Source organism: Garra rufa, chromosome 21, assembly GCF_049309525.1.
Source record: "Garra rufa chromosome 21, GarRuf1.0, whole genome shotgun sequence".
Lineage (NCBI taxonomy): Eukaryota > Metazoa > Chordata > Actinopteri > Cypriniformes > Cyprinidae > Garra > Garra rufa.
Genome location: NC_133381.1, coordinates 36,843,350 through 36,855,859, shown reverse-complemented (window position 1 = coordinate 36,855,859; position 12,510 = coordinate 36,843,350). Strand labels below are relative to the sequence as shown.

At 36.1% G+C, this 12,510-nt stretch overlaps 2 protein-coding genes across 2 annotated transcripts in view; both read right to left on the bottom strand.

Annotated features, from left to right (window-relative positions):
• cgref1 (cell growth regulator with EF-hand domain 1) overlaps positions 1 to 12,510 on the bottom strand; it is a 314,634-nt gene that overhangs the window by 103,341 nt on the left and 198,783 nt on the right. The window lies entirely within an intron of this gene.
• LOC141295664 (Krueppel-like factor 11) lies at positions 6,585 to 11,214 on the bottom strand. Its single transcript, XM_073826918.1, has 4 exons — positions 11,072 to 11,214; positions 9,823 to 10,077; positions 7,465 to 8,272; positions 6,585 to 7,242 (listed from the first exon to the last, which is right to left on the bottom strand). The coding sequence occupies exons 1-4, from the start codon at positions 11,111 to 11,113 to the stop codon at positions 6,947 to 6,949; spliced, it is 1,401 nt and encodes a 466-aa protein (XP_073683019.1). The 5' UTR covers positions 11,114 to 11,214; the 3' UTR covers positions 6,585 to 6,946.

Genomic DNA, 12,510 nt, shown 5'->3' with positions numbered 1-12,510 from the left:
GGGGGAAATCCCCCCCCCCATCCCCCCCGGCAAATCGCACCCTGTATATATATATATATATATATATATATTTTTTTTTTTTTTTTTTTTTTTTTTAAGTTAGAATTGAGCAGGTTGTCTTAAGGTTATAAAGTATAATTTAAAGTTTGAATTTTGAGGTTTTTTAAACATGCAGTGGAAGAAAAATAAGGCAAAACAAATGTTTTGGTTGATAAAAAAAGGTCTAAAAATAAATACTTTTAACAGCGGAAGTAGCCTACAGTATAAGAGGACATGTCAGGCATAGGGGGGGCCTTGCAAAATTGACCAGAGAAAGAGGGGGCCCCGGAGTAAAATAGGTTGGGAACCACTGTTTTAGGCTAAAACGGCTTGCCATATACAGATACAGTTCACTCATATTATTTTGACAGATGGCAGAGGTGGACGCGACGCTTGCAGTTTGTAAACAAAGTTTCTGATTGGTCAAATGAATGCCGACGTCATCCTCAACCCTGACAGACGCGTCGCGTACTTGCAGCGCATGCTTTCCCTGATTATGAGAGCGTTCTATTTTTCGTTGCGTCGCTGTTTGCAACAACTTGACAAATACAGTACTAAATAAGGCTTAAAAAGAAGACTTTCCAGATATAAGATGTTTTTTCGTGTTCTTTTTCTATAAAAATGTCTATTTCATCTTGCTATTTTATATTATCAACTACTTGAACAGTTTGTCAGCGCTTGTAGGCATGTGGAAATTGCCATATTTCAGAAAGATGTCGGGGAAATGTTTCATCTGAGAGATGGGCGCAGCAAAAAGCAGGATGAAAAAAGTCGCACCTGTGTCAGTGACAGAGGAAAACGTCTGTAGCAGGGGCATCCACCGAGATGAAAGTCGGTTGTTTGGTCCCTCAAATAGCAAAACTTCAGCTCGGCGTGTGTCAATTATGAGAGCCCAGGCAAACTGTAACAGTGAGGGGAAGGACTCTGAGTTTTCAGCCGACGATCCCGCAATGGAAGTGGACCGCATCCTCGCTGATATATCGCTAAACAGAACTTCTTATAAGATGCCAATGTTTGGAGATAAGTCTTTAGGGCTTTACTATGCCAAAGGCCAAGACAGCAACGGAGCTACAAGTGACAAAAATGAAATTAACACAGTGAACAAACCAACCTCCATTCAGGAAAAGGTAGGAATGATTATTTGTAAAGTGTTTCCATTAAAATGCTATGGCCTCGTCTTTTCCATTTGGCCAGTGACAATGGCAGTGATACATTATTAATAGAAACTATTACAGCTATTAAGTAAGGAATACCTAGCCTATCTATTTCCTGCTTTCTGAACAGGTCAGGCCTCAGGACCTGCTCATATGTGCCAACAAAGAGACCACAGCAACAACTTCGTAAGTGTATTCCATAAATTATTGATCCGAACTTAGTAATACACATAATTTCCACTAAAAATGATAGGTTGTGTCGAGTGCCATGCTTGGTTGAAAGTACTAGTCTGTACTGTTAATTCAAATGTTGTTAATTTAAAAAAAAAAAAAAAAAAAACATAAATATTGATGTATTTTACCTATATAGTTGAGGTCAAAAGTTTACATAAACCTTGCAGAATGTGCGAAATAAGAAGGATCATACAAAATGAATGTTATTTTTTTATTTAGTACTGACCTGAATAAGATATTTCACATAAAAGACGTTTGCATATAGTCCACAAGAGAAAATAATAGTTGAAATTATAAAAAAAAGTGCCCTGTTCAAAAGTTTACATACGCTTTATTCTTAATACTGTGTTGTTACCTGATTTATCCACAGCTGTTTTTTTTTTTTTTGATAGTTGTTCTTGAATCCCTTGATTGTCCTGATGCTTTAGAAGGAAAACTGATGCATTAAGAGCCAGGGGTGAAAACTTTTGAACGGACTGTGTGTACATTTTTCTTATGTTGCCTAAATATCACATTTTTGCATTTAGTACTGCCCTTCAGAAGCTACAGATGATATTTACATGTTTCCCAAAAGACATAATAATTGGAATTTACCCTGATCTTCAAATTCTTTTTGAGGCTCTTAATATTTTGTGTTTCCTTCTGAAGCATCAGTGAGCATTTGAACCTTCTATAATAGTTGCATTTGAGTCACTCAGCTGTCCTCATTTACTGTATGCAAATGTATTTTATGTGAAATATCTTATTCAGGTCAGTACTAAATAATAAATAGCATGCATCTTGTAAGCTATTTTAGTAAAATAATAAACATTTTGCAGATTCTGCAAAGTATACTTTTGACCTTGAAGATACATTTTTGGATTTAAAGACTTTAGGTGTTTATTGAAAATGAAAAGACCCTGCATTAACTATAAAATCCTCTGTTTTTTATTTTTAAAGTGAAATGAAAAACAAAAAAACCTGTGTATTAACTATAAATCCTGTCTTTTTATATTTAGAGATTAATATCAAAATAATAGTTTTATTTGACTAAAAATAATGTATTTTAACTATGTATTTTACAACACATTTTATAATTTACTGACTTTAGATGTCGTTGAAAATAAAAATCTGTATTAACTAAATCCTCTGTTTTTTTTTTTTTTTTTCATTGTTAAGGATTAATTAAAAGAAAAAGTACTGATTTATTTTATCTATATATTTTACAACACATTTTATCATTTGATGATTTTGAAAAACCAACCTATGAAATCCTCTCTTTTTAATTTTGGAGAGGGTTTTTTTGTGAATATGTATTTACTTGTATATTTTATGAAACAATTCGTCTTTTTGATCTTAGATATCTATTGAAAATGAAAAAACAAACTGTGTATTAACTATAAATCTTCTCTTTTTATATTTAGAGATTAATCCAAAGAAAATTAAAAGAAACATCCCTGTATTAACCATAAAAATCCTTTTTTTATTATTAGAATTGGTGGTGGTTCATCTATGGCCTTGCCTATCATGTATGACGCTTCAGAAGAGGACCTCATGAACACAATCGAGAGGGAGTTTGGTTAACAAACATGATGATCTTCTGAGAAAACTAAAAAAGAAAGAAAATTATATATGAGAAGTATTCTTGATAAATCATATTACAGTAGTATTACAGATCATTTTTATACCAATCACTGATGTTTTGCCATGAAAAGTCATTATTCTAATAAAAAATGAAAGGAATAAAAAATATACTTTGCTTTTGACCTTTTTTTAAAGAATAATATTCTGCAAAGCAGCTTGCATGAGAGTAAAACATATGGAGTGGATAATTTAGTTCCATTTCCTGACCACATTTCCAAAATCCTCCACCCAACTAAGACAGGAATGCACATCAGCAGTTTTTGTGGCTCCATGGAGGCCCCCTAACTGCCCTAAAGTATCCTGATGTATGTTCACCAGATTGAATAGCCTCCAAAGTGCTGAATACAATTTCATTTGAGGCACACAATGAAAATTATGCAGAAACCATTATGCATTTTACCACTGAAAATAATCTGGAAATGTGTAACAGCAAAAACAAAATGGTTCCTAAATTTAATATAGCTTCTGTGTGTTAAAAATGTTTGTTTTGTCAACACCAATAGCTGTCTATATCATATATCACTTTTGGTATGGGAAAATGTCTTAATGTATTTCTTGTTCAACATTTAAACTTAAACCACATTACCTTTTGACCTTATGAATACACATAAATGACAGCTTAATGATTTTAAAAAAATCTTTTTGTGCATTTATTTACCTGTAAGGAAGGTGACACCAGTGACAATTTTCATGAAAAATGCGTTTTACAGAATGGCTGCTGCAAGGTATCAAACCACGTTGTCAATCATGGTATACTCACTAAATTAAATAGTTTCCTTTTGTAGTCTAGTTTTGTTTTTTTTTAATTCCCTAACAATAAAGTAGGTCATAAGTGAGTTCAACTAAAAGCTTCGTATGAAATCATGAGATAAATTAGAACGTTTCTGATAACTGAAAAGAGCCATTGGACTTATCGTGGGCCTTTCTTCATAATAGGATCTTAGGGAAATAGGAAGAAGAAAGTCAAGTGATGTCCTCAGTGTCTTTTTTTATTTCAAAATAAACTATTTTTGTTAAACGCCCTGCTGAAAAAACAGCTAAAACCAACCTAGGCTGGTTGCCTGGTTTTAGCTGGTCAGCAGGTTTTAGAGGGGTTTTGGACACTTTCCCAGGCTGGGAGACCAGCTAAAACAAGCTACTTCCAGCTTAAACCAGCTAAGACCACCAACCAGCTTAGGCTGGTTTTAGCTGTTTTTTTCTGCAGGGCGGTAACACCAGTGACACAACTCTAGATTCATTATTTATTTTATAATATTTATTCAGCATTTTTTGTTTTTGTTTGCCATTTACATCATATATTTGGTAGTTATGAATACATCATTTTATTTTAAATGATAGAAAAAATGTATTTTTGACCTCAAAATGAAGCACTTTCACTCTGTAGGCTACATGGCCATGGTGACGATCAGTTTTGTGGTGCTTGGATTGCGATATAATTAATTAAAAAACAAATATTACCACATTGATGGCTCAAAAAGGTGTAATTGTATAGAAAATATAAAGAAATTGCAACCCTAACATGTTTTTCAAGTGTAATATTTCTGTAAAGAAAGGCTAGGGACAGAAAAAATGACATTTCCATAGAATGACCCTTAAGTAAATACTAGATTTGTCACTATGTTTAAAATATTTTACGTTATTCTTGTATTGAGTAATAAGGAAATCACCCAGAAAGACAAAGGTAAAAACGTTGACAAAATGAGAGAGCAGTTCGGTATTGTAGGTTGTTTTGTCCTGTCAATATTAAAATAAATAAATAAATAAACAACCTGGCCTATCATAGCATGGATTAAATGGGAACATATGTGGCGTATTCTCTGCATCTATTAACAACACAGTATTAAGAATCATGTAATGTATGTAGTGTATGTAAACTTTTAAAAGCTGTTATTTTTTCAATTCAGCTGTTATTGTATGTAAACGTCTTTTATGTGAAATATCTTATTCAGGTCAGTATAAATAAAAATAACATGCATTTTGTATGATTTAGTAAAATAACTATTTTTTAGTCATTTAGTAAAATAATTTAGACTTTTGACCTCAACTGTATTCTAAGATGCATTTTAGGAATTAATGACTTTAGGTGTCTATAACAAATAAATAAACAACCTGGGTCCTGGCCTTTCATAGCATACTGTATGTCGCGTCCCAGATAAAGAAAAACACATTAGGTTATTAACCACACGGTGTCGCGGTTGCTCCGTTATTGGACAGTCGATTCAAGGCTCATCGTTAGGAAAAGTCGGTCAGTAAGGCAGGAGGCGGGGCACCGTTCTGAAAGCTGATTGGTCGCGCCTCCCACAACCGCCGTTTGTTTTATAATCTGACTGGTCCTCGTTTGAATGTAGTAAAGTACGCAACTGCATATTTTCCATGTAAAAACGTAACAGTGGTCTGACGAATAATTATAGACATCCGGTCTCGATCTCTGAGGGAACATTAATATTACTGGAAAGCACACGATTTATTCCCCGCCTGTGGTAAGCAATAACATACAACACATTGTTGTGTTTTGGCCATTTCACAATGTCCTTTCCAAAACTAACTGGCCTATACTACGTTACAGGTTGTTTTTCCACATCGTAACTACATGTGTTTGGCAAATAAATAAAGCTTTTCTTCTGGATTCAGGGCCTACTGACAGAAAAATGTAGCTTAGAAAAATACATATTTATATATTTGTGACCGTGGACCACGAAACCAGTCTTAAGTAGCACGGGTATGTTTGTAGCAATAGCCAAAAATACATTGTATAGGTCAAGATTATCGATTTATCTTTTATGCTAAAAATCATTAGGATAATAAGTAAGGTCATGTTCAAAGATAATTTGTAAATTTTCTACCATAAATATATCAAAACTTAATTTTTGATCAGTATATGCATTGCTAAGAATTTAATTTGGACAACTTTAAAGGCGATTTTCTCAGTATTTAGATTTTTTTTGCACCCTCAGATTTTCAAATCGTTGCCTCCTAAAAAACCATACATCAATTGAAAGCATTATTATTTAGATTTCAGATGATGTATACATCTCAATAAAAAATGACCCTAATGACTGGTTTTGTGGTCCAGGGTCACATTTGTGAGAGAAGGAATCAATAATATCTTTTTGATCAAACAAGTTCTGAAAGTTCTTAGTATGTCTTTAAAATGAAAGGGAGTTTCTTTTAAATTATTTTTAAAGTAATTGTATACATTTTTACTGACCTAAGTGTTGCTGAAAGTGAACAAAATGACTTGTATCAACTTGCTGCTGAGATTTGGATTAGTGGTGATGCATGAAACAAAAGATCTAGTACACAGACCTCACGAATCTGACAGGAAGTGGATGCATCATGGGTGTGTCAGCAATGTGTGAGTGGAAGTTCAGTTACTGCCAAGAGCAGCGAGAAGCAGAACTGTACTACAGCCAGAACACTCCATCCCAAAACCACATAGGAGTTGCTGAATTTTTCTTTTGCCACAGATTTGGTTTTACATTTGCAATTTCAGCTCTTTAGCGCTTAAGGAAATGACAAAAACAGACGTAATCGTCATAGTTTAATAAAAAAGGGTATTAAATAAAAGTATTATATGATAATCACAGTGTAGATAATTAATCACATATACATTTGTACATATTTTTCCTTTTTCTAATTTTGTGTAGTTTAGCATACATTTCCACTAGATATGTACATATAAACGTATACAAAAAAGGAAGAAGTTTTAAGACAAACATAGTACAAAGACTTTGGCAAAAGAGTGCATAAATCTTTTACACAATAGTAAACAAAATGTTCCATTGCAGAGTGCGAAATATGTGCAGCAAAGAAGACAGGAGTCCAGTGCATAATCACGGTTTTGCCCTCATAAAGTGAGTCCCTGCATAACATAAGTGAGAGTTCAGAGTTTAGAGTCAGCTCGAGGCTGGCAGCAACATGCTGACCGGTAGTGCTGTACCAGCGGGCAAGGCCTTGGCTGTGGTGATCTTATTGAGGTTCCGCACCTCCGTTTGCCAGGATGGGATCTTCTTGGTGGTCATGTGTCGCCGTGCGTGCTTGGTGAGGTGGTCACTGCGCATAAACCGCCGGTCGCACACTGGACAGACAAACTTCTTCTCGCCTGTGTGTGTTCGCCGATGCCGGGAGAGCTCGTCGGAGCGAGCAAATTTCTTATCGCATCCTTCCCAGTTGCAGCTAAAAGGCTTCTCTCCTGGAAGACAGAAGACTTGTTAGATGACCTATTTGACCACTATACACTTTAGAACAAGTGCCCAACCCTGTTCCTGCGGAGTTTAGTTCCTCAACCCTGATCAAGTGCTCCTTCAGATCCTAATTAGTTCAGGTGTGTTTGATCAGGATTGGAGCTGAACTCTGCAGGAAGGTAGATCTCCAGGAACAGGGTTGAGAACATTACATACTGAATATGACTTACCTGTGTGGGTTCTGAGATGCGCCTTTAGGTGAGAACTTTTGAAGTAGGTCTTCCGACAGCCTGGGAAGTTGCAGACGTAATTGCGCCTGCGGGAGAAGTCAACCTGTGTGGAGTTGCTCTGTCCCGAGGGCACGTACATAGGTGCGGGAGCCAGAGGAAGGAGCTTGGTGTTGCCAAGGGTCATAACAGTCTGTTGGCACTGTGGAGTCGAAGTCACAGGTGACTGCGGCATCACGAACATCACCGTCCCCTGAGGCACCGGAGAGCCCATTAGGAGCGGCTGTGGTAGGATAGACTTCACCCCAGGGCTGGGCTTCTGAATAAACGTGGCTGAGATGACTCCAGGTTGGGCCACCGGGAACATCTGGCATATGATTGGCGGACTGGAGGTTGGAGGCGGCGACTGAGGAGAAGATGATGTGATGGAGGGCTTGTCTGCCTTAGAAGGAAGTCTGCTGCTGTTTTGGCACGTGCGTCCTGTAGGGGTGTCGGGTTGGTGGGACAAGGTGAGGGATGAAGGAACTTTCTCAGTCTTTTGTGGGTGGACAGATTGTGGAATGTTCTGATATAAGGAGCTGTCGGCTGTGTGGCGTATTACGCTGGTTGCCATTGCTCTGCAGGGTGGGGGTGTGGTCTTTTCCGTGGGGTGCCCAGGAGAGGACGTCTGAGGGATGGAGGCCATGGTTGGGCATGCAGATCTTGGACTGGGAAGGGTGGGACAGGGTCGGGCCAGTGGGGAGGGGGAGGCTGGGACTGATGTGGTGTTGGAGGTGTCTGTAAAGCTGGGGCTGTGTGGTGGGGTCATGCACTGCAAGGAGAGAAGACAATCAGAGGTAAGATGCGCAAAAAATATCAGTACCATATCGCTAACAGCCAATATTAGAGATTTTTTTTATTTATCGGTATCAATATTGGATATATATACACCATTATTTTGTTTTATTGCCAATAAGGGTAAGTTGACTTTTATTTGTATGTATTGTACAGCTGATAAATAGTCAATGTTTTTAAAGATTAACTTTATGTGAGCATTAGATGACAGCAAAATATATTAAATTAATTGCATGCACAATAAAATAAAATAAGCATGTACAATTAAATATACAAATATCGAAATGAATTCATACAGTACATGGATTCACCAATATTAAAATGGACAATAAAGGTAAGCTGATGTTTATTTGTATGTTACAGCCGATAACTGATAAATAGCAGATATTAAGTTTGTAAAAGTATGTAAACTGGAAATAAAACATTTTACAAACTTAAATTTGCACAAATTACAAACATTATTATTATTTTTTTAACATTTATTTATGTTTTTCATTTTGAGATGTGTATTTAATTGTGAATGCTAATTTTCAGTTTTTTATTCTATGTGTTTAATGTTTAAATGACTTTTTAAAAATGTTAGGTGTAGAAAAATCGATTATTTATAAGTTATCCACCATACTATGAGAATTATTATTGGCTTATTGGTATCTGACAACCGATAAATAGCCGATAATAAATTAGTAAATTAAAACACTTTACAAACTTAAGTTTATATGAATTATAAATATTATAATGTACAATATGAAAAAAAAATTATTAATTTTGAGATTTGTATATTTAATTGTACATGCTAATTTTCTGTCTATATTTGCATTAAAAGTACAGAAATATCAGCTATTTATCGGTTATCCACCATAATACAAAAATAATTATCAGTTTATCGGTATATGACAACCGATAACTAGCCGATATTACATTTGTAAAATTAAGTTAATTATAGAGATAAAACTACAGTCAAACTTAAATTTACATGAAATATAAGCATTATAATGGATTTTGACGATTTATTAATGCTAAATAATTTATTTTGAAAGTATAGAAATATTAACTGTTTATCGGTTATCCACCATAACATGAAAATAATTATTGTTTATCTGTATTGCCATTTTAATGTTGACGCATCGCTAAAAATCAAGCTGTCCTGCAAAAAACTAAATCTCCTCGTGGAATTTTCTTATGGATGACTGGCTTTCTTTATCTAGTAGTATCATAGCTGTACTATTTTGTCTGTTCATCTCTCAGGATCATTACGGCACAGGTGATTTGTGTAATCACAATGAAGGAGCCTGTGCTGAAGTTCAGTTTGCAGATGCAGCTTATCTCAAGACTGCCACCTGTCCAGGGTGTCATAAAACCCTCCCAAAGTTTTCAGCAAACAAATCAAGTTCTGATAAGAGCTTTGCACTACACCATGCGACGCCAGAGGACCGTGAGGTTCCCCCGAGTGAATGTTGACAATTTAAACAGAGCTTGAAGTGTACATATTTTACCTTCAGATCATTCCAAGTAAAAAAAAAAACTCACCAGTGAAGAGAGCGACACAAAGTCCTTCGGGGTCTCCGGCGGTTCAGGGTGCAGGAGAGAATCGCAGGAATCTGACGCTGGTGTGAGAGGGCGAGGTTTGAAGGCATTGGGTTTTGGACTCATCTGACTCCAGAAGCTCATGAAGACCAGCGCTTCAGCCGCCTCCAGATCATTGTATTCCAGAACACTGCATGACGAGTGCTCGCTGTGCTTTTTCCCTGCCAGAAAATCCTCACAGACCTCCATCCGAGCTTCCTGAGAAGAACCAACAAAACTAATGTAATGCGTTACAGGCAAAAGTAAGCCCTCCGGCTGTTTTGACGCATACAGCTCAGCTGCTGGGTGGATCTGAATGAGTCTTTCTCTGTCTTCATCTATTCATGGATCCAGAAGCAATATGACAGTTTAACAGAGGAGCCCTTTTTAACACAGCCCATCTGGAGGGACCCTCTATCACTCGACTCAAGTCACCTCCCACCGCCAAATAAAGTCAAAACAATGACGTGCTCACAAGCTGACCATGTGAAACGGCAGTGAGCAAAACTTGAAACCCCCTGACAGACACGACTTGCCAAAGGCTAGAAAACTTTGACTGACTGCAAGCCCCTCCCATCCACTGCTCTTCAGAAAAATAACGCTGTTAGCCAGCAGCATCCATGTGTCTTTTTTTTACAACAGGGTTAAGGAGGTGCTGTACACTTGAATGACTTCTGGTTTGCATATAGTGAACAGCCTCAATACTTTACATAATGCATAGATGGGATATCCAAAAGAATGAGAATCTCAAATCAGTGAGGTTTGGACGCAACTAAATACCAAATATTCAATTACAGTAGAATTCCACTTGCTGATGTCAACATAAATTAACATAAAGGAGACTAATTAAAAGACAAAAAAAAAAATGTCACTGACGTCATCTTAAGGGTTAAATGAGGCTAACAGGAATAACGGTGTCCACTGAAACTGAATGATTGTATATTACAAAAGAGCCTTGTTGTTGTTGTTATCAGGGCAAGTCAACTCTAAGACGTAGGTGGTGATAAATGCATGTTTTAGAACTTTCAAACGTTTGGATACTTTGTAACACTTTGATGCTGAGACAAATATTTAACGTTACAATGTAACATTAAGTGAGAGTTGAGGTCATGCGCTTCAGTTCCATAACCAGTTAAATAATAAGCAACTCACTTCAAATAATAAAACAATGTATATGACACAAACATAAATTATTTTAATATTCCAGTCTTACCCCGCATAATTCCTCCATGTTAGAAAACTGACGTGTTGACATCTGCTCGAAACGTATGAATAATAACTAAATGAAAAGTAGAGCAGAACAAAGACACGGAGCTGCTCCGCCCGTTCGGTGACGCGACTCACACCGGAATTCAGTTCGCCTTTACCAGCAGCTGAGTAAAACAAGCTCCAGAAAAAAAAAGAAAACAAAATTCACAACAGTCTGGCGGGTGGCAACACGCCACCAATGAAAAACAAATGTGTGTGAGACCTTGACCAATGGTGTGAAGGCCGACGCGTGATCAGTGCGTGATAGACGAGCGATTGGAGGAGCAGGGGTGCGTGGCTGCCGGTGGGCGTGTGGAGGGAGTCAGTCGTGTCAATGTAAACTCGCTGAACTGAGAGCCCGGAACTGGGCGAAAGGTCGCAGCCTTTAGGAGCCGGAGAGTAGTGAAACATGATTGTGTGTCTGGTCAGCTTAAACATGTAAGGGCTACACACGCAGCACGAATAGCCGAACTAGTATTAGTAGCAACAACACGTACGCAGTCGAATGTATTAATGACGGTAAATTAATAGTTTTAATAGTGGTTACTGCTTATGGGTCTATGTCGAACATGGATGAGTGGATTAATGGTTTAACCATCAAGGAAGTGGAATTAAAATACTTGCCTTGCACTTTAAATACACTAAGTAATAATAAGTTTTCAAAAAAATAATAATAATTAATGATATCTTTTAAACCCATGCGTTTTTAAGGTTACTCTAAAAAGCTAAATATGTACTATTTTTAACTTGTTTACTTTTTGACACATACCTCAGAGCCTAAAGGGGTCGTCTTTGTTTTATGGTTTTCTGTTACATGACAACAAAAATAGTTTTTTAGTATTCTTTTACTATCTAATGTATTTTTGAACAACTTTATATAATTTCCAAATATGTAATTTAAGCTTATAACATGATGGCATTTTTTTTTTTTACTTTACAAACTTTTAAGAATTATAAACATAAATGTACAGTATACAAAATAATGTTTTATTAATTACTTTTTTGTTTATATATATTTTGCCATCATCCAACACTCACATAAAACCAATAATTTGATTCTATTGTTGAATGTAATATTGATTTTTAAGGATTCACCAATATTAAAATGGACAATAAAGGTAAGCTGATTTTTATTTGTATGTTATAGCCAATAACTGATTAATAGCAGATACTGCATTTGTAAAAGAAAGTAAATTGGAAATAAAACACTTTACAAACTTAAATATAAATGAATTATAGTACATTACATTATAATGTACAGTATGAACAATCTTATCTTTAATTTACTTTTTTATTTTTAAAGTACAGAAATATCAGCTATTTATTGGTTATCCACCATAATACGAAAATAATTATCAGCATATCGGTATAGGACAACCGATAAATAGCCGATATTAAATTTGC